General features: G+C 53.9%; 1 protein-coding gene across 1 annotated transcript in view; it reads left to right on the forward strand.

The window, feature by feature from the left end:
* Window positions 1–19,393, forward strand: part of LOC148813735 (protein unc-13 homolog A-like) — a 60,484-nt gene extending 41,091 nt beyond the window's left edge. Inside the window, exons 37-44 of the mRNA XM_088907911.1 lie at window positions 2,359–2,388; window positions 4,205–4,261; window positions 4,355–4,435; window positions 5,654–5,801; window positions 8,982–9,038; window positions 12,642–12,734; window positions 13,537–13,696; window positions 15,809–19,393. Of these exons, the coding sequence (XP_088764037.1) occupies window positions 2,359–2,388; window positions 4,205–4,261; window positions 4,355–4,435; window positions 5,654–5,801; window positions 8,982–9,038; window positions 12,642–12,734; window positions 13,537–13,696; window positions 15,809–16,094 (912 nt within the window). The 3' untranslated portion in view covers window positions 16,095–19,393. The remainder of the gene's footprint in view (window positions 1–2,358; window positions 2,389–4,204; window positions 4,262–4,354; window positions 4,436–5,653; window positions 5,802–8,981; window positions 9,039–12,641; window positions 12,735–13,536; window positions 13,697–15,808) is intronic.
* Window positions 19,394–20,453: the final 1,060 nt, after the last annotated feature.

Below are 20,453 nucleotides of genomic sequence, written 5' to 3' on the forward strand. Positions count from 1 at the left end.
TCTACAGAGGGTCACAAGGGGGTCCACACCCCCTGGTCTCTCTACAGAGGGGGGTCCACACCCCCTGGTCTCTCTACAGAGGGGGGTCCACACCCCCTGGTCTCTCTACAGAGGGTCACAAGGGGGTCCACACCCCCTGGTCTCTCTACAGAGGGTCACAAGGGGGTCCACACCCCCTGGTCTCTCTACAGAGGGTCACAAGGGGGTCCACACCCCCTGGTCTCTCTACAGAGGGGGGTCCACACCCCCTGGTCTCTCTACAGAGGGTCACAAGGGGGTCCACACCCCCTGGTCTCTCTACAGAGGGGGGTCCACACCCCCTGGTCTCTCTACAGAGGGTCACAAGGGGGTCCACACCCCCTGGTCTCTCTACAGAGGGGGGTCCACACCCCCTGGTCTCTCTACAGAGGGTCACAAGGGGGTCCACACCCCCTGGTCTCTCTACAGAGGGGGGTCCACACCCCCTGGTCTCTCTACAGAGGGTCACAAGGGGGTCCACACCCCCTGGTCTCTCTACAGAGGGGGGTCCACACCCCCTGGTCTCTCTACAGAGGGTCACAAGGGGGTCCACACCCCCTGGTCTCTCTACAGAGGGTCACAAGGGGGTCCACACCCCCTGGTCTCTCTACAGAGGGGGGTCCACACCCCCTGGTCTCTCTACAGAGGGTCACAAGGGGGTCCACACCCCCTGGTCTCTCTACAGAGGGGGGTCCACACCCCCTGGTCTCTCTACAGAGGGGGGTCCACACCCCCTGGTCTCTCTACAGAGGGTCACAAGGGGGTCCACACCCCCTGGTCTCTCTACAGAGGGGGGTCCACACCCCCTGGTCTCTCTACAGAGGGGGGTCCACACCCCCTGGTCTCTCTACAGAGGGTCACAAGGGGGTCCACACCCCCTGGTCTCTCTACAGAGGGGGGTCCACACCCCCTGGTCTCTCTACAGAGGGTCACAAGGGGGTCCACACCCCCTGGTCTCTCTACAGAGGGGGGTCCACACCCCCTGGTCTCTCTACAGAGGGTCACAAGGGGGTCCACACCCCCTGGTCTCTCTACAGAGGGGGGTCCACACCCCCTGGTCTCTCTACAGAGGGTCACAAGGGGGTCCACACCCCCTGGTCTCTCTACAGAGGGGGGTCCACACCCCCTGGTCTCTCTACAGAGGGGGGTCCACACCCCCTGGTCTCTCTACAGAGGGTCACAAGGGGGTCCACACCCCCTGGTCTCTCTACAGAGGGGGGTCCACACCCCCAGGTTGGTCTACAGAGGGTCATAAGGGGGTCCACACCCCCTGGTCTCTCTACAGAGGGGGGTCCACACCCCCTGGTCTCTCTACAGAGGGGGGTCCACACCCCCTGGTCTCTCTACAGAGGGGGGTCCACACCCCCTGGTCTCTCTACAGAGGGGGGTCCACACCCCCTGGTCTCTCTACAGAGGGTCACAAGGGGGTCCACACCCCCTGGTCTCTCTACAGAGGGGGGTCCACACCCCCTGGTCTCTCTACAGAGGGGGGTCCACACCCCCTGGTCTCTCTACAGAGGGGGGTCCACACCCCCTGGTCTCTCTACAGAGGGTAAATAAGGCGCCACTACTCACTCTGCTAAAGGTCTTTACATTTCCCTGCTGATGAATTCCAGTGTCTTTTTTTTGCATTCCACTTGAAAGACCGGCGTATTGAGATGGTTTGCATTTCGCTAAGGCACTGGTTTACAACACAGGTTTGGAAATGCTTGCTAAGACAACGATATGGCTTGGTTTCTGCTCTGTTGGAAATGTCTCTGGGCGAGGGCCGTCTTGCTTTGCAGTATGTCCAGTCATCCCAGTGGTCTCAGGCCGACGCAGTGCTGTGGGCACTGATGAGCGAGGGGACAGGGCGTCTGGGTGTCTGACCTCCTGTCTGACTGACCGACAGGCTCTTCAGAAAGGATCTGTTGTGCTTGAAGGGTTAATAGAGCCCCCTTCCTTCCAGAAGAGCAACAGCCTCATTTTCACAGCGTTCACTTGCTTTGACTGTAATGAGGAAACTGCACAGAGAAGCAGTGAAGTGCATCTCTTCTTTCTCAGAGGGATATTGTAAGCCGCTGCTCTGCAAGCATTTTGAGGGTTTCTTCGCTGTTCTGTAAAATATTTCATTTGCACTTCCATTAAAAAAAAACCCCGATGAGGTGTGAGAAACCCGCGGTGGGCAGCGCTGATTGGTCGAGCAGGCTCGCAGTGGAAAAGCGCGGTGCCAGCTGGCTTGCGGGAGCTCAGAGGACAGGTGGTGAAGCAGCAGGCAGCCAGATCCCGGGCAGCCAATCAGGGCTTGGAGGCGGGGCTCGTCGACTCTCCGTGATGTCATTAATTGTCCTCTCTTTGCAGGGCAGGGTGAAGCTTGCGTGTCACAGCGATGTAAGAATTCACATTGTAGCTCAATGTGTCCTGTCGCCCCCCCCATCTGCCTTTCTCTCTGTGTCCCTCCTTTTCTTCTCTGTGTCTTCTGTTACTCTGGCCTTTGGGTGAATTCTGGTGGACACAGTTGGCCACTGTATGTAGTTAATTGATTTAAAACATGAGAAGAACACTGCTAGCGTGCTTGCTCTGAGGGTGGGAGAGACAGACAGGTGTCTGATTCTGATTCTCTCTGCTAACTGCCCCGCCCCACCTCTGTCATCAAGCCCAGGAGTCAGGGCATCAAGGTCTGACAGAGACACCAGTCTGGGCTGGGACAGGAGTACTCAGTGACCGTCCTCAGAGCCCGTCGGCCACCCTGACTGACTGTAGATTTGCCCCTGAGATGCAAACAGCATCAAGACCTTGCTTCCCGTGCAGGTATTGCTCGTGTTGATTCAGGATTTCGTATCGATTGACATGTAGAGGGTCACCAGTGTGTGCAGGGCTCCTGATGAGGTGATATATCCATGAATCCCACCATCCCATCGGACCCACTGTCAGGCGCCCCGGTCAGCTGCTCCTCCAGCTCTGTGTCCCGTCTGTGTGCCCACGCTGTCGTCCGACCTCTGTAACCTCTCCTGTTCGCAGCGCCCCCTGCTGCTCTGTGCCTGTATGCACGCCCTGTGTGCGGGTTAGCTGGTGGTCTGTCTCTCTGTGTGTGTGGAGGGGCTGTCTGAGAGAGAGGGGCAGGTAACTGTGCGCGTGTGAGTGTGTGTGTGACTGTGTGCGTGCTGTGCATGCTTACTTGTGCATTTGTACGTGTGTGCATGCATGTGTGCGTATGTGTGAACGTATGTGTGTGATTGTGTATGTGTGAACGTGTGTGTGTGCATGTGTGAGTATGTGTGAACGCGTGTGTGTGTGTGTGTGATTGTATATCTGTGTATATGTATATGTGTGTGAGTGCGTATGTGTGTGTGAGTGTGAATGTGTGAACGTGTGTACGAGTATGAGTGTGCGTATGTGTGAACGTATGTGTGTGATTGTGTATGTGTGAACGTGTGTGTGTGTGCATGTGTGAGTATGTGTGAACACATGTGTGTGTGATTGTATATCTGTGTATATGTGTGTGTGCATGTGTGTGAGTGCGTATGTGTGTGAACCCGTGTGAATGTGTGAACTTGTGTGTGTGTGAGTGTGAACGTGTGAACGTGTGAACGTGTGTATGAGTATGAGTGTGCGTATGTGTGAACATGTGTGTGAGTGCGTGTGTATGCATGTGTGGCATGCATGATGAGTCTGTCTAAACACAGTAACAGGACCTCAAAGACACATGATACTTTTTAAAAAACGAAACACTGACTTTAGAAGCACGTTCTTCTTTGTACTTGAACCCTGCTGTGTAGACTAGTAATTAAACATAAAATGAGAGTCAGTGGGCAATGTGTACAAGAATGGAAGCACAACCTTGTGTGCCTACATGTGTGATTGTGTGGCCTGTTGAGTGCCCTGGTATGTGATTGTGTGTGATTGTGCTTACTTGTGGGTTAGTGTTGTGTGTGATTTTGTGGGTGAGTATGTGTGATTGTGCCTACGTGTGGGTGAGTGTGTGTATATGATTTTGTGGGTGAGTGTGTGTGATTGTGCTTACTTGTGGGTTAGTGTTGTGTGTGATTGTGCCTACGTGTGGGTGAGTGCGCGGGTGTATGTCTTTCTCTCGACTCTCCCAGTGTCACCTCCTGGTGGCGCTGTGTGGCATGCAGTCTGTGTGCCAGTCCGAGCAGCACACTGCCCCAGCATCACAGTCCTTCACTCTGCTCACCTCTCTCTCCAGGGCACACAGCTGATCTTTAACGCCGCCAAGGAGCTGGGTCAGCTGTCCAAGCTCAAGGTACAGGAGACTGGTTTCTTTCACATGAATGTAGAAGCACGGTATTGCCCGGCGTGAGAAATGCTAAAGAGACGCTCGCTCTCTCTCTCTCAGGACCACATGGTGCGGGAAGAGCCCAAGTCTCTCTCTCCGAAGCAATGTGCTGTGGTGGAGCTGGCGCTGGACACCATCAAGGTATGAGCACAACACCTGAGAGACAGAATGACTGGCACACTGGCACTCTGACTAACACTGACTAACAGTGACTGACAGTGACGCACTGATTAACAGTGAATTTCAATTACTGGAACACTAATTGTAACTTACAGTGACTGGCACACTAACAGTGATTGACACACTGACAGCGACTGGCACACTAACAGTGAATTACACACTGACTGACAGTGACTGGCACACTAACAGTGATTGACACACTGACTGACAGTGACTGGCACACTAACAGTGAATTACACACTGACTGACAGTGACTGGCACACTAACAGTGAATTACACACTGACTGACAGTGACTGGCACACTAACAGTGATTGACACACTGACTGACAGTGACTGGCACACTAACAGTGAATTACACACTGACTGACAGTGACTGGCACACTAACAGTGATTGACACACTGACTGACAGTGACTGGAAACTAACAGTGAATTACACACTGACTGACAGTGACTGGCACACTAACAGTGATTGACACACTGACTAACAGTAAATTACAATGACTGGCACACTGACTAACAGTGACTGACACACTGATTAACAGTGGATTACAGTGACAGGACACACTGACTAACAGTGGATTACAGTGACTGGCACACTGACAGTGTTTAACAGTGACTTACAGTGACTGGCACACTGACAGTGTCTAACAGTGACTGACAGTGACTGGCACACTTATAGTGAAGCACTAACAGTGACTGACAGTGACAGGCACACTGGCAGTGTCTAACAGTGACTGACAGTGACAGGCACACTGGCAGTGTCTAACAGTGACTGACAGTGACTGGCACACTTATAGTGAAGCACTAACAGTGACTGACAGTGACAGGCACACTGGCAGTGTCTAACAGTGACTGACAGTGACTGGCACACTTATAGTGAAGCACTAACAGTGACTGACAGTGACAGGCACACTGGCAGTGTCTAACAGTGACTGACAGTGACTGGCACACTTATAGCGACGCACTAACAGTGACTGACAGTGACAGGCACACTGACAGTTCTCCACCAGCTGAATCCATTCATGACACACCACCTGAAATGTGGCCAGCTGACAGGCTCACAGTGAAACACCTGCGGGACTTTGCTGCAGCTGTTGTGTCCTTTTTGTTGGCGAGAGAAAACGCAGTGAAATTAGCAGGGCTTCCAGCACTCGTCTGCTCTGCTCTGTGTCTGCAGCAATACTTCCACGCAGGAGGCGTGGGGCTGAAGAAGACGTTCCTGGAGAAGAGCCCTGACCTGCAGTCCCTGCGTTACGCCCTGTCCCTCTACACACAGGCCACCGACACGCTCATCAAGACCTTCGTCCAGTCCCAGAACGCACAGGGTGAGCCGGACCCCCTCTCTGTGAGCTGCTGTCTCTGGCAGACTGACGCTCCTGTGTCAGAGCTGTGATTTGTAGAGACAGACTGTAGGTTCCCTTTAGGGTCTCAGGGTCAGCTGGACTGTCCCAGGTGTGTCTCAGGGTCAGCTGGATTGTCCCAGGTGTGTCTCAGGGCCAGATGGACTGTCCCAGGTGTGTCTCAGGTCAACCGGACTGTCCCAGGTGTGTCTCAGGGTTAGATGGACTGTCCCAGGTGTGTCTCAGGTCAGCTGGACTGTCCCAGGTGTGTCTCAGGGTCAGATGGACTGTCCCAGGTGTATCTCAGGGTTAGATGGACTGTCCCAGGTGTGTCTCAGGTCAGATGGACTGTCCCAGGTGTGTCGCAGGGTTAGATGGACTGTCCCAGGTGTGTCTCAGGGTTAGATGGACTGTCCCAGGTGTGTCTCAGGTCAGCTGGACTGTCCCAGGTGTGTCGCAGGGTTAGATGGACTGTCCCAGGTGTGTCTCAGGTCAGCTGGACTGTCCCAGGTGTGTCTCAGGGTCAGATGGACTGTCCCAGGTGTATCTCAGGGTTAGATGGACTGTCCCAGGTGTGTCTCAGGTCAGATGGACTGTCCCAGGTGTGTCGCAGGGTTAGATGGACTGTCCCAGGTGTGTCTCAGGGTTAGATGGACTGTCCCAGGTGTGTCTCAGGTCAGCTGGACTGTCCCAGGTGTGTCGCAGGGTTAGATGGACTGTCCCAGGTGTGTCTCAGGTCAGCTGGACTGTCCCAGGTGTGTCTCAGGGTCAGATGGACTGTCCCAGGTGTGTCTCAGGGTCAGATGGACTGTCCCAGGTGTGTCGCAGGGTTAGATGGACTGTCCCAGGTGTGTCTCAGGGTCAGATGGACTGTCCCAGGTGTGTCTCAGGTCAGATGGACTGTCCCAGGTGTGTCTCAGGGTCAGATGGACTGTCCCAGGTGTGTCGCAGGGTTAGATGGACTGTCCCAGGTGTGTCTCAGAGTCAGATGGACTGTCCCAGGTGTGTCTCAGGTCAGCTGGACTGTCCCAGGTGTGTCGCAGGGTTAGATGGACTGTCCCGGGTGTGTCTCAGGGTCAGATGGACTGTCCCAGGTGTGTCTCAGGCTCAAATGGACTGTCCCAGGTGTGTCTCAGGTCAGATGGACTGTCCCAGGTGTGTCTCAGGTCAGCCGGACTGTCCCCAGTGTGTTTCAGGGTTAGATGGACTGTCCCAGGTGTGTCTCAGGTCAGCTGGACTGTCCCAGGTGTGTCTCAGGTCAGATGGACTGTCCCAGGTGTGTCTCAGGGTCAGATGGACTGTCCCAGGTGTGTCGCAGGGTTAGATGGACTGTCCCAGGTGTGTCTCAGAGTCAGATGGACTGTCCCAGGTGTGTCTCAGGTCAGATGGACTGTCCCCAGTGTGTTTCAGGGTTAGATGGACTGCCCCAGGTGTGTCTCAGGTCAGCTGGACTGTCCCAGGTGTGTCTCAGGGTCAGATGGACTGTCCCAGGTGTGTCGCAGGGTTAGATGGACTGTCCCGGGTGTGTCTCAGGGTCAGATGGACTGTCCCAGGTGTGTCTCAGGTCAGATGGACTGTCCAAGGTGTATCTCAGGCTCAGATGGACTGTCCCAGGTGTGTCTCAGGGTCAGATGGACTGTCCCAGGTGTATCTCAGGCTCAGATGGACTGTCCCAGGTGTGTCTCAGGTCAGATGGACTGTCCCAGGTGTGTCTCAGGTCAGCCGGACTGTCCCCAGTGTGTTTCAGGGTTAGATGGACTGTCCCAGATGTGTCTCAGGTCAGCTGGACTGTCCCAGGTGTGTCTCAGGGTCAGATGGACTGTCCCAGGTGTGTCTCAGGGTCAGATGGACTGTCCCAGGTGTGTCTCAGGTCAGATGGACTGTCCCAGGTGTGTCTCAGGGTCAGATGGACTGTCCCAGGTATGTCTCAGGTCAGATGGACTGTCCCAGGTGTGTTGCAGGGTTAGATGGACTGTCCCCAGTGTGTTTCAGGGTTAGATGGACTGTCCCCAGTGTGTTTCAGGGTTAGATGGACTGTCCCAGGTGTGTCTCAGGTCAGATGGACTGTCCCAGGTGTGTCTCAGGGTTAGATGGACTGTCCCAGGTGTGTCTCAGGTCAGATGGACTGTCCAGGTGTGTCTCAGGTCAGATGGACTGTCCCAGGTGTGTTGCAGGGTTAGATGGACTGTCCCAGGTGTGTCTCAGGGTCAGATGGACTGTCCCAGGTGTGTCTCAGGTCAGATGGACTGTCCCAGGTGTGTTGCAGGGTTAGATGGACTGCCCCAGGTGTGTCTCAGGTCAGATGGACTGTCCCAGGTGTGTTGCAGGGTTAGATGGACTGTCCCAGGTGTGTCTCAGGGTCAGATGGACTGTCCCAGGTGAATCACAGAGCCTATCCCAGGCTGTTCCAGATAGGAAGTCTTCTTCCCCATCACTCTTGTTGAGTAATAGTACTGTAATCATCGAGACTGTCCAATCATTTTAATCTTTTTCTCTTTTTAGCAAACCAAACTTTGCAATGTCTTCTCAAGGGTGGAATATTGAACAAAACACAATTAAATTGACATGAATTTAGGTTCTTGGAGAGTTAATAGCAGCGAATTTGTATGTGATCCACTCGGCATCGCTGTGAAGTAATTTTGACCCGTTATGCTGTTGTATGTAGTTTGTCATAGATGTAACTTCTTGGGATTAAACTACAGAGGACTGTTTTCAAGTCATAAGTGAAGGTATACACATTTTGAATGTGAGATAATTAATTTCAAAACTGGATTTTTCTGTTGTGTTGGGACCTGGACTCAGCACAGTCTCACAGACCTGTTTCATCAGTCAAGAGGCAGCTAGTCCACAGGCACCTGGTCCAATAACTGAAGCCTGCTGCTTCAGAGACCAGATGAGCTCTGGGTGTGTTTTGTTCAGTGCTGAAATACACAGCACAGGTGTGCTCTCTGGGACATGTGAGCTCAGCTGTAAGAATTATGTGACCAGAGACCAGTTAAAACACAGCAAAGGAAGGCTGAGGCCTGTCCTGACTGGCTCTGCTCTGTGGAGCAGGATGTCGCTGTGAAAGTGTGCCATCGCGTTCTCTGTTCTCTCATGTCTCCTTCTTCTCTCCCTCTTTTTCTTCTCTCCTCCCGGCACTCCCTCATCCCCCCTCCCTGCTAGTGCACGGAGGCAAGGGGGTGAGGTACACACTTAGCGAGGATGTGTACCCCGAAAAGGGTACGTGTGCAAGCACCCAAAAAAAACAGGCTTCCAAGAGCACAGACCCCACCAGCCCAGCAGCACCCTCCCTGAGACTCCGCTGCACACACAGTAAACACACAAGCACAGGACACACAAACACAGGGAGACATGCACACACACGCAGAGGACACACCAACACAGAGGGACATGCACACACACGCAGAGGACACACAAACAGAGGGACATGCACACATGCACACACACACACAGAGGACACACAGACACAGAGGGACATGCACACACACACAGAGGACACACAGACACAGAGAGACATGCGCGCACACACACACACACACACACACACACACACACACAAACACAAAGCGACATGCACACACACACAGAGGACACACAGACACAGAGAGACATGCGCACACACACACACACACACACACACACACAGAGGACACACAAACACAAAGCGACATGCACACACACACAGAGGACACACAAACACAGAGAGACATGCACACACACGCAGAGGACACACAAACACAGAGAGACATGCACACACACGCAGAGGACACACAAACACAGAGAGACATGCACACACACACACACAGAGGACACACAAACACAGAGAGACATGCACACACACAGAGGCTGGTACTAAAACACGCACATGCACACATGCGCGCAGACACACACACGTACTGTACACACGAACACATGCACACACACACTCATCCACAACTCTGCTCTGTGCGCTGTGTCCCTGTGCGGCGCACAGAGCTTGATCCACGCTCGCGTGCGCCTGTGTGCCGTACACATCCGCACAGCCAGCCGTGTGTGTGGGTGTGCGAGTCGCGGACCTTGCACTTGGCCGAGGGCGTGCTCTCTCAGGGTCTGTTCCTCTCCAGGCCTTGGAAGCACAGTGATGTTGCCTGGATTGTGCGGAATGTCTGAATGACGGGAAAGCAGGAGTGTGCTCAGTCTGACAGGAGGGGGGCGCCCACGTTCCCCCTGGGTACGGGGCTCTGTTCTTTTAGCTTGGGGATGGGGGTGTTGGAACCCTAAAACAACAGAGAACCATAAGACAGGACACCCTGACAGGCTGTAGGTACACGCCAGCGCATGTCTCCTGAAGATACCCACACCCTGAGCGTCATATTGTTGGGGCTGGCTGGATAACTGTGTCCCCCCAAAACAAAATCAAATTCAATTAGCTGCTGACCCAGCTACCTACTTAAAATTCAAATTTTTACATGGGTTTCTAAAAGCAGCCTCTTGCTGGTTAATTGTTAAAGCTTGTGGACTGAATCTGGCCAGATGTGCCCCTGCAGACACCCTGTTTCAAGTGTCACATCTGCTGGACTAAGACAACGGCGGACTGCTGGGAAGAGGCAGCTGTCTTGTCTGGAGCCTGCTCGCGGAGCGGGTCCTTCGGGACGAGGCTGGAGAATCCCGGCTGTTTATTCTCCTTCCGGAGCTGAACCGCCTGCTGGTCTCTGGCCAGAGAGCCGGCCTGCTGGCAAACATGGCCGAGTCGCTCGAACAGCTCGTTTAGCGTAAATTACAATCGATCAAAGGGAGCCGAGTCACTGGACAAAATCATGTTTTCTGTCCCTGGCACAGGGTCCTGGCCCTTTTCAGTCCATTAGCGTAGGGGAGGAAGGCTGGTCCAGCCGGCCGTTATTTACTGGCCTGGCAGTGGACAAGACTGCAGCTCAGCCAAACAGCCTCACAGCGTGACAGGCCACGCTGCCCCCTGCTGGCAAGCTAAACGTTTGCGTGCTGATGTATTGAGTGTAATATCGTTAAACTGCACGTTCCACCAGCAGTACAGCAGTGCATCTTCTAAGCCAGTGGGGGTGGCCACTCAGCCTCAGGGGGGGGATACGTGAGCCATCGCTAGTGAAATAGCTCCTTTCGGATGTGTGAGGACTAACCCCGGAGCCCTGCAGCTGTCGGCCCTGATTGATCCGTTCTCCGGAGCCTAATCAGAAGATGGGCCGGCTGGAAGAGCTGACTATGGCAGTCAGGGTCATTTTCAAATCCACTTGCTGTCTCGCTGCCTGCAGCTGGGGGGAGGGGAGGGGGGGGCTGACTATCGACCCCACCAGACTCGTAGATACCCAACAAACGCCAAGTCAGCTCGTTTCCTCCAGACTCAGACAGGAAACATTTGAGACTGCTGATGGCTCAGGGCCTGAGGTTTCTGCAGAATGGAAATAGAAAACCCCTAAGAATGTAGCTAAATAGGTGGTACACCGTAGCTCAGTCAGTCAGTCTGTTTCTGAATGATTAATTGGCTGTCGGGCCTCTCCGAGATGTAGGATTTTAGTTTCTTAACGATGTCTGGGAACGGCTGTTGGTACTTTGGGCATCAGCTGTTTTTTATTGGGCTGCGGGCAGCAGGTTCTCAGACTGGAAGCAGGGGGCCTTGTGTTGGGTTCGTCAGCGTGGAGTCGGGGTGTTGCCGCAGGGTTCGAACGCTGCCCAGCCCCTCTCCATCCCCCCCTCCTGGTAGCCTGAGCCGCTGCCTGACTCCGGGCCCTCGTTCTGGGCCCCTCTGCATGTGTACCCCCCCGGCCCTCTGAGCCGGCAGCATCGGGCCGCGGTCCGGTCTGGCCTAGCCCAGGCCACCTGAACCCCCGGGGGCTTGCTCTTCAGCTGCAGCCTTCAGGGGTCAACAGCACCCCCCTGCAGCCTGCCGTACCCCAAGACTCTCGTCAGCTACTGGGGAAGACCAGCTGTGAGTCGGGGTTCTGGGACTGTTGAGCTGTGAGTTAGTAGCTCTCGGGTCCTTGGCGCTGTAGGGTCCAGGAGCGACTGTTTGTTCTCACTCCAGCAGGAGCCCCGAGGAAGTTCTGCTGGACCTGGGCCGGGCTGTGGACCGGGCAGTGAATGTTGGATGCTGGCTGTTGCTCTCTGTGCTTGCTCTGGGCGGAGGGGGGGGAGGTTGGAATATGTTTGAGCATGTGACTTTAACTTTGCCTTTAGCTTGCCTGCTTTGGTGAACCTATGGAAAACTCTAGGTCAACCCCAACATCCAATCAGAACTCGACTCTCCTTCCCCCAAGCCCCTCCTCCTTTTACCATCCCACCTCGCTCTGCACCTAGTGAGGCTCCCATTGGCTAACAGAAATAAATCAAGGCTATGGATTGGGCAGCCGGAACATCAATCTCAGTCCCACAGTCGTTACTTTGAAAGCTGTAACAGATCTCAGCAGTCTATGGATTAATCCATTGAATCTATTATTATTGCTGTCTCCTGTGTTTCCGGGTTGCACTCTATCTTATGATATCGGTTTCCAAAGATCCCAAACCATAGCCGTGACTACTGTATGATTCTGTCACCGGCCAATCACGGTTCACGACACCTCCTCTCAGCCACGCCCTGGGCGAGACGCCAGCCAAAAGGAGTTCAAGACGTTAAAATATTGACAATCTGCAGTTGAATTCCAATAGCAATCATAGTAGGGATCAGTGAAGGACACTGCCCCCTTCCTGTCTCTGAGTGGGTGGCATTAATTGAAAGGAGGTGTTCCGATTGGCCGAGAGACTATTCTAGCAACATATCCTACTGTACCTGTCTCTGACTTGACCTCTGACCTTCTGACCCCCGCCCCTGGTTAGGCTCAGGCGTGGACGACCCTGTGGGAGAAGTGTCGATCCACGTGGAGATCTTCACCCACCCCAACACTGGGGAGCACAAGATCACAGTGAAGGGTGAGTCTGTCTGGGCTGATGAAGCAATTAACATATCGTCCCGGTTGGATTGTGGAGCCTATAAGGACAGACAGGAGGAACGAGACACCAGGCTGTTAGGAGAGGGTGAATGACAGGGATTTTTCATAACAGACTCCAAGCCTGCAGGAATCAGCGAGTGAGGGATGATCTAGATAACAGTTTGTGTCTGTAGGAGGAGTAGCACAGGTGCCGGATGGGTGGCTATTGTCTAGACAGTTTGCCAGACTCACTGAGGATGAAGGCACTGCGGATCAACAGGGTGAGCCATCTGAGCTAGGAGCTGAAGGAGCTGGGCATCGCTGATCAGTGAAGCAGGAGTCCAGATGGCACAGGGTGAATCCTGAATGCACCCTGTATGTTAACATCAGGAGACAGACGGACTGTTATGGTGCTTATTAATCGGAAGACTGGGAGTTAGGGGTTCAGTGTCTCTTCGAGTTCATGTTTTAGTGTCTATTGGAAATGGGCCCTCATCGAGTCGATGGGCTTGAATACTCCAGTGCCAGCAGGCAGATCATTCAGCAGTTAAACTAGAGGGTGTTGGGAGCAGCACGGAGTCTAATTGAATAGTCCAGTGCCTGGTGATTAACAGCTGATGAAAAGACCCCAGTAAAATGGAAGATGGCCGTGCAGGGGGCCCCAAGGGGAGCGCAGTGTAGATCTAGGATCCCACTCAAAACAGGGGAAACCGAGGAGCCCCAGAGCTGTGTGCGTGCCAGCGTGGGCAGAGCCCACAGGAGCGCCCAGCAGCAAGTCTGAGTGTTGCTAATCACTCCCACAGTTGTTGCAGCCAATGACCTGCGCTGGCAGACCTCCGGAATATTCCGCCCGTTTGTGGAGGTGCACATCGTCGGGCCGCACCTCAGCGACAGGAAGAGGAAGTTCGCCACCAAGTCCAAGAACAACAGCTGGGCGCCCAAGTATAACGAGACCTTCAACTTGTGAGTTGGATTGTTTCAGGTTCTGTGTGTGTGTGTGTGTGTGTGTGTGTGTGTGTGTGTGTCGTGAGTGAGGTTGTGTGTCTGTTTCTGTGTGCTGTGAGTGAGGTTGTGTGTCTGTGTGCTGTGAGTGAGGTTGTGTGTCTATTTCTGAGGGGTGTGAGTGAGGTTTTGTGTCTGTGTGTTGCAAGAGAGGTTGTGTGTGCTGTGAGTGATGCTGTGTGTCTGTTTCTGTGTGCTGTGAGTGTGATTGTGTGTCTGTGTCTCTGTGTTGTGAGTGTGGTTGTGTGTGTGTCTCTGTGTTATGAGTGTGGTCGTGTGTGTGTGTGTGTGTCTCTGTGTTGTGAGTGTGGTTGTGTCTGTGTCTCCGTGTTGTGAGTGTGGTCGTGTGTGTGTGTCTCTGTGTTGTGAGTGTGGTCGTGTGTGTGTGTGTCTCTGTGTTGTGAGTGTGGTCGTGTGTGTGTGTGTGTGTGTGTGTGTGTGTGTGTGTCTCTGTGTTGTGAGTGTGGTTGTGTGTGAGTCTCTGTGTTGTGAGTTTGGTTGTGTCTGTGTCTCCGTGTTGTGAGTGTGGTCGTGTGTGAGTGTGGGTGTGTGTGTGTCTCTGTGTTGTGAGTGTGGTCGTGTGTGAGTGTGGTTGTGTATCTGTGTCTCTGTGTTGTGAGTGTGGTCGTGTGTGAGTGTGGTTGTGTGTCTGTGTCTCTGTGTTGTGAGTGTGGTTGTGTCTCTGTGTTGTGAGTGTGGTCGTGTTGTGAGTGTGGTTGTGTCTCTGTGTCTCTGTGTTGTGAGTGTGGTTGTGTATCTGTGTCTCTGTGTTGTGAGTGTGGTTGTGTGTCTGGGTCTCCGTGTTGTGAGTGTGGTTGTGTATCTGTGTCTCTGTGTTGTGAGTGTGGTTGTGTGTCTGGGTCTCTGTGTTGTGAGTGTGGTTGTGTATCTGTGTCTCTGTGTTGTGAGTGTGGTTGTGTGTCTGGGTCTCCATGTTGTGAGTGTGGTTGTGTGTCTGGGTCTCCGTGTTGTGAGTGTGGTTGTGTATCTGTGTCTCTGTGTTTTGAGTGTGGTTGTGTATCTGTGTCTCTGTGTTGTGAGTGTGGTTGTGTGTCTGGGTCTCCGTGTTGTGAGTGTGGTTGTGTATCTGTGTCTCTGTGTTGTGAGTGTGGTTGTGTGTCTGGGTCTCCGTGTTGTGAGTGTGGTTGTGTATCTGTGTCTCTGTGTTGTGAGTGTGGTTGTGTGTCTGGGTCTCCGTGTTGTGAGTGTGGTTGTGTGTCTGGGTCTCTGTGTTGTGAGTGTGGTTGTGTCTCTGTGTTGTGAGTGTGGTCATGTTGTGAGTGTGGTTGTGTATCTGTGTCTCTGTGTTGTGAGTGTGGTTGTGTGTCTGGGTCTCCGTGTTGTGAGTGTGGTTGTGTGTCTGTGTCTCTGTGTTGTGAGTGTGGTTGTGTCTCTGTGTTGTGAGTGTGGTTGTGTGTCTGGGTCTCCGTGTTGTGAGTGTGGTTGTGTGTCTGGGTCTCTGTGTTGTGAGTGTGGTTGTGTGTCTGTGTCTCCGTGTTGTGAGTGTGGTTGTGTCTCTGTGTTGTGAGTGTGGTTGTGTATCTGTGTCTCTGTGTTGTGAGTGTGGTTGTGTGTCTGGGTCTCCGTGTTGTGAGTGTGGTTGTGTATCTGTGTCTCTGTGTTGTGAGTGTGGTTGTGTGTCTGGGTCTCCGTGTTGTGAGTGTGGTTGTGTGTCTGTGTCTCTGTGTTGTGAGTGTGGTTGTGTCTCTGTGTTGTGAGTGTGGTTGTGTGTCTGGGTCTCCGTGTTGTGAGTGTGGTTGTGTCTCTGTGTTGTGAGTGTGGTTGTGTGTCTGGGTCTCCGTGTTGTGAGTGTGGTTGTGTGTCTGGGTCTCCGTGTTGTGAGTGTGGTTGTGTGTCTGTGTTGTGAGTGTGGTTGTGTCTCCGTGTTGTGAGTGTGGTTGTGTATCTGTGTCTCTGTGTTGTGAGTGTGGTTGTGTGTCTGGGTCTCCGTGTTGTGAGTGTGGTTGTGTGTGTGTCAGTGCAGTGTGGAGATGTGCTGTTGCGCTGTGTGCTCTGAGCTGGAAGTGATCTGCATGTGCCTGAAGCTCCCGGCTTCCCCTTGCTCTCCCCCAGCACCCTGAGCAGCGAGTCGGGCCCGGAGTGCTACGAGCTGCAGGTGTGCGTGAAGGACTACTGCTTCGCCCGGGAGGACCGCACCGTGGGCATGGCGGTGCTGCAGCTGAAGGACCTGGCGGCGCGGGGCAGCGTGGCCTGCTGGCTGCCCCTGGCGCGCCGCGTGCACATGGACGAGACGGGCCTGACCGTGCTGCGCATCCTGTCGCAGCGCAACAACGACGAGGTGGCCAAGGAGTTCGTCAAGCTCAAGTCCGACACGCGCTCCGCGGAGGAGGGGAGCTAGAGCACGCCCCAGAGGGAAGGACACACGTTTTCTAGCTGCTCCTATTTCCAGCCACAACGACGTAAGACGCAACTTTTTAGAAAAAGGTTCAAGAAAAGCAAAAAAAAAACACAAATCACGTCAGCAGAGTACGCTCGCCAGAGGCAGGAACGCTGCATGCAGTGCCCGCACAGCGGCTCCTCTCCCTCCTCTCCCTCCTCTCCCTCTCCCCTCGCTGCCTTGTGTCCTGCCACCTGCACCAGGTGAGCTTTCCTGGGAGCACAGCGCTTCCCCCCCCCCCCCCTCCCCACGGTTATGCAAATTCCGGCTCTGCTATGCAGTAATGGAGGTGACAAAAAAACCAAAACAATGAAAGACACGAGGGGGTTCCGAAACTACATTTCCCATCAGCCTCCTGTGCTGCCAGGCCCTTTCACACTTCCTGTTCCTGTCCCAGGAGCGGCTGGCTCATGCTGTGCACGTTCTTTAACTCAATAGCCATGAAGATAACGATCCATCCCCGGAAATGGCATTTTATTCAAAAGATACTCTAAAAAAATAAGAATAGGTAAAAGGCAATTCTAATTACCAGTTGGTTTCTTTATTGTTTGATCTTCTTGACTTTTTTTTTTTACACTTTAATGTGGATGTGTTTGGTCTGTAGGTCCCTTCGATCTAGTGTCTGTCTGATTGCCTGCCTGTTCAGGGGCACACCACCCTTGGTTTAAAGGTTTCCTTTAAAACTTGTGCAAGTTCTGCATGAAGAAATGGCGCCTCCAAGCACTGTGATTCTTTTTCGCACCCTCCCCTTGTGCACGGGCAGCCCGAGGCTCTTCGAGTCCTTCTGTGCATGTGTGTTCTTCGTACACGTATGTCTACAGACGCACCCCCCCTGCCCAGAGCTAGCAAGGCTGGTTGAGATGGAAACCTGTGTCTTTATTGTTCGTCGATGTCGTTTCTAATCGGAAAGAGTCCCTTTGAGCTGAAAACATGCCTCACGTGTGCATGAGTGAGTTCCACCCTCCCAGACAAATGGGGGCTGCAGGGTGTGGAGACTATCCAGCTGCAGTGAGCGGCTGTGTTCTGGGGGACTGCACCCCAACAACTTGCCAGAACAGCAAGGGCGCCCCACCATCGGGGCCACTAATTTCTGTACTGCAGTCTCACTCTTTTGGGGGGGGGGAAAAAAAAGCACAACTAGCGCCCCCTACCAGGCTACAATGGGCTACGTCAGACGTAGTGCCTTCTTGGTTCTGATCCACCAACCCCCCCCCCCTGCCAGCCACAGCCGGGCTTTCGAGAGCGCCAGACCCGGCAGCCGTCAGGAAATTGAAAGCACAGGATGGAGTGAGGACTGGAGGACTCTGAGCTGGGAGCTGAAGACTGCCTCCCTGGTGGACACCGGAGGGAACTGCAGCTTCTCTGGAAGCCAGCAGCACGTGCTCTGGCCCCGTAGCGTAGAGACTGAGGCAGAGTAGCGGCGGTCTGGTCCAGCAGGCGGTATAGCTGCGCTCGCGCCACCACCTCAAGCCGATGACACCGCCAGCCTGCGTGACCACCCGCTGCCCCGAACACGACTCCGTCAGTCCAACTGCTGGAACACAAGTGCTTTAAAGTCGAGTTTTGGACTGTGGTGTTTGCGTTATGTGAAAACAGAGACCAGGTTGTAGGTGGTTTAATCTCCAAAACTGTCCTTTTCCTCAGAGTACTGATGGGGCAGCTGCACGCAGGAGCAGTCTTACACCCAGGGAAAGTCTCTGCACAGTCTCCTGGGAAGGGGGGGGATAGAAACGATACACACACTACGACTGGTGTCTCGCCATCTTTCTCCTTCGAGAGCGGAGAGGAGGAATTCTCCGGGCCATACTGCGGTCAGCCTGTGGGAGTGCATCTCCAGTCTGTAATAGGGCTGCAGAGATTTCTCAGGTTCACAATCACCATCCCAGTCAGAATCCGCTCTTCATCGCTTCTGCACCTGCACCAGTTTAACGCCAGCGCTTCCCAACTCCCAGGCTGAAACAGGAGATGGCTCCAATGTTGGAGTTTTTCCAGCCTTCGCTGGTTTACCTGGGGTGATTATTCCCTTACTGCCTCGCTCCAGGCCTGTGGAACATCTTATAGCTCCTTTGACGTTAAGAGACCCCCCCCCAACAAAAAAGCAGCATGCAGTTCCCTTTGAGCCACCAATGAACTCACTAAGATTAATTGTGCCAAGGTGCAGAAACGCAGGCCACACGACCCTGTGGCTTCTGCGAGCAGAGCGGGCACGTTCACACAGCTCGGCTATGTTAATCCACTCTAGTAACACCACACGCTGGGGAAAAAAACCGCAGAATGCTGCTCGCAGAAACCTAACAAGGGACTTTCAACGTTTCTTATTTCAAATGTTATCGGCCTTGGCTTTCACAAGATGGCAGTATATGTCATTCAGCAACCTTACTCTTCAACTATACGGGCACTCCTCCGCTAACATCAAAGATCAAAGGTGAAAGGTCAGCCCGTCTCTCTCAGCTGAACTCTATGCATTTATTAAACACCCTGTTGATGTCTGTCCTCACCGGACCTGAGATCTGACGAATTGTACCATCTGCACAGACTGCTGCAGCTGCCCCCCCAGCCCGCTGAGCGAGAGTGTGCAGCCACTAGAGAACAGGCACCAGAGGTAAGAGCCCTGAACGCTGGAGACAGGCTGTGCTGAATGCCACATGAAGGAAAGACACCCCCCTCCCCAGTCCCCCCCCCCCCAAACCCTTCCCAACAGCCTCCGGCGTGTGTGCGGAGAGCTGCGCCCACACTCAAGCACAAACCCCCTCCACCCAGCGTCTCCCTGACACAGCCGCGCACACAAGTACAGCGCTGGCGCCCCCTAGGCCCTCGAGACTCCCTGCCAGGAGGAGCTCGGTGCAAGTGTCCCCACACACACACACACACGCCTACACCTGCGCAGCGACGCAGCCCTTGTATATAGAAGAAGTGCATGATGGGAAACACCGTCTTGTGCCAGCACGCCTCCGCGGTGTCGATAGTCAACTGTCGTCTTTTTTTTAAAAGAATGACCTTTAATTTTTTATTTTTTTCAGCCTTGTGAATATATAAATATATGTATTACGGATGTGTAGTGGTACAAATGGTACGCGCATGAGAGAATTTTTTTATACTGAAAATGTTTCTAATTTTTTTATTATTATTGTTGTTCTTCTTCTTATCATGATGAGGATGATTGGCATCATCGGGGGGGGGGGGGCTGGGGCTGGGGGGGGGAGTGCAGTCTTGCTGTGCATCTGCTTCCAATCCTAATAAAAATAGTGGAAAAACAAAAAGGGAAAGGCCGCGTCTCTCTCTCTCTCTCTCTTCACAAACCCGCGCGCGCTCCCCTGTCTCTGCCGAGATCGAGTGGACACGCCGACGCCCTGACTCTGCGGGGTCCTGGCTAGGCCCCCCCCACTGCGACGCAGCACACTTCAGGTACGGGGCAGAGCAGGGCAACCACACGGGACAGAAGGTTCCCCTGAACCTAAAAACTGAACCTGGGGCTCCAGGCTCTGCCAAACATGAGTCCCTCTTAACAGCTGGATAGTTTCTGGGCTCCATTTTGGGAGAGGCTTAAAAGCGACTGGTTAGACACTTTGATATGGCGACTGTGCTGAGGCATTCGGTTCCATCTTGACAAAGCTTAGTGGTGCCCGTGCGTGTGATAACCCAGCTAGTCCGCGGAATGGAGGGCTAGACCAGTAAACTGAGGCCCAGCAGAACGCTGGTAGTATAAGCAGGGCTATGCTGCCCAGCTGCAGAACAGGAACACCCCAGATCCTTAACTGTTATAGTCTTCTGACGAGCAGACAAGTGCATCAGAGAAGCCGCGATCCCTGCGGCACGACGACTACGGCTGAAGAGAACTCCTCCTTGATAGGTGCAGGCCGAGAGCAATGGCTCAGCTCCACGCAGGTTTTTGTTCTCGCGACTGAATCGCGCGCCAGCACAGACACAGGGAGTAATTGGAGCTGATCGCCTCACGCCTGGCTGCGCGGGGGGAGGGGGGTATAACTCTCGACGCAGTGAGAGATCGATGGCCCCAGGGGAGCCCCGCTAATGGGGTGTGAGACGCGCGGTCACCGCACCGGCCCCCTCGCTGTCGGCGAAAGGAGAGCACCTGCTGTCTGCTGAAAAGACACAGGCTGTGCTTTTCTGCAGGGCTGCTGAGCAGACGATTCTGCAGTGCAAGGCCCCTACCAGCACAAGACGAGCTCCCCCGTCGCGGGTTCGAGTCTGAGTCCTCCGAGTCGTGTCGCTAGCCCAGCAGGGGGCAGGGTGGGATTAGTCAGCAAGGGCTCTTTCGTGAGTGAGTGTGTTGCAGTTGAAGAGGAATGACTTCACTACGGC

This window comes from Atractosteus spatula, chromosome 28 (assembly GCF_055471065.1).
Source record: "Atractosteus spatula isolate fAtrSpa1 chromosome 28, fAtrSpa1.hap1, whole genome shotgun sequence".
In the NCBI taxonomy this organism is placed as follows: Eukaryota; Metazoa; Chordata; class Actinopteri; order Semionotiformes; family Lepisosteidae; genus Atractosteus; species Atractosteus spatula.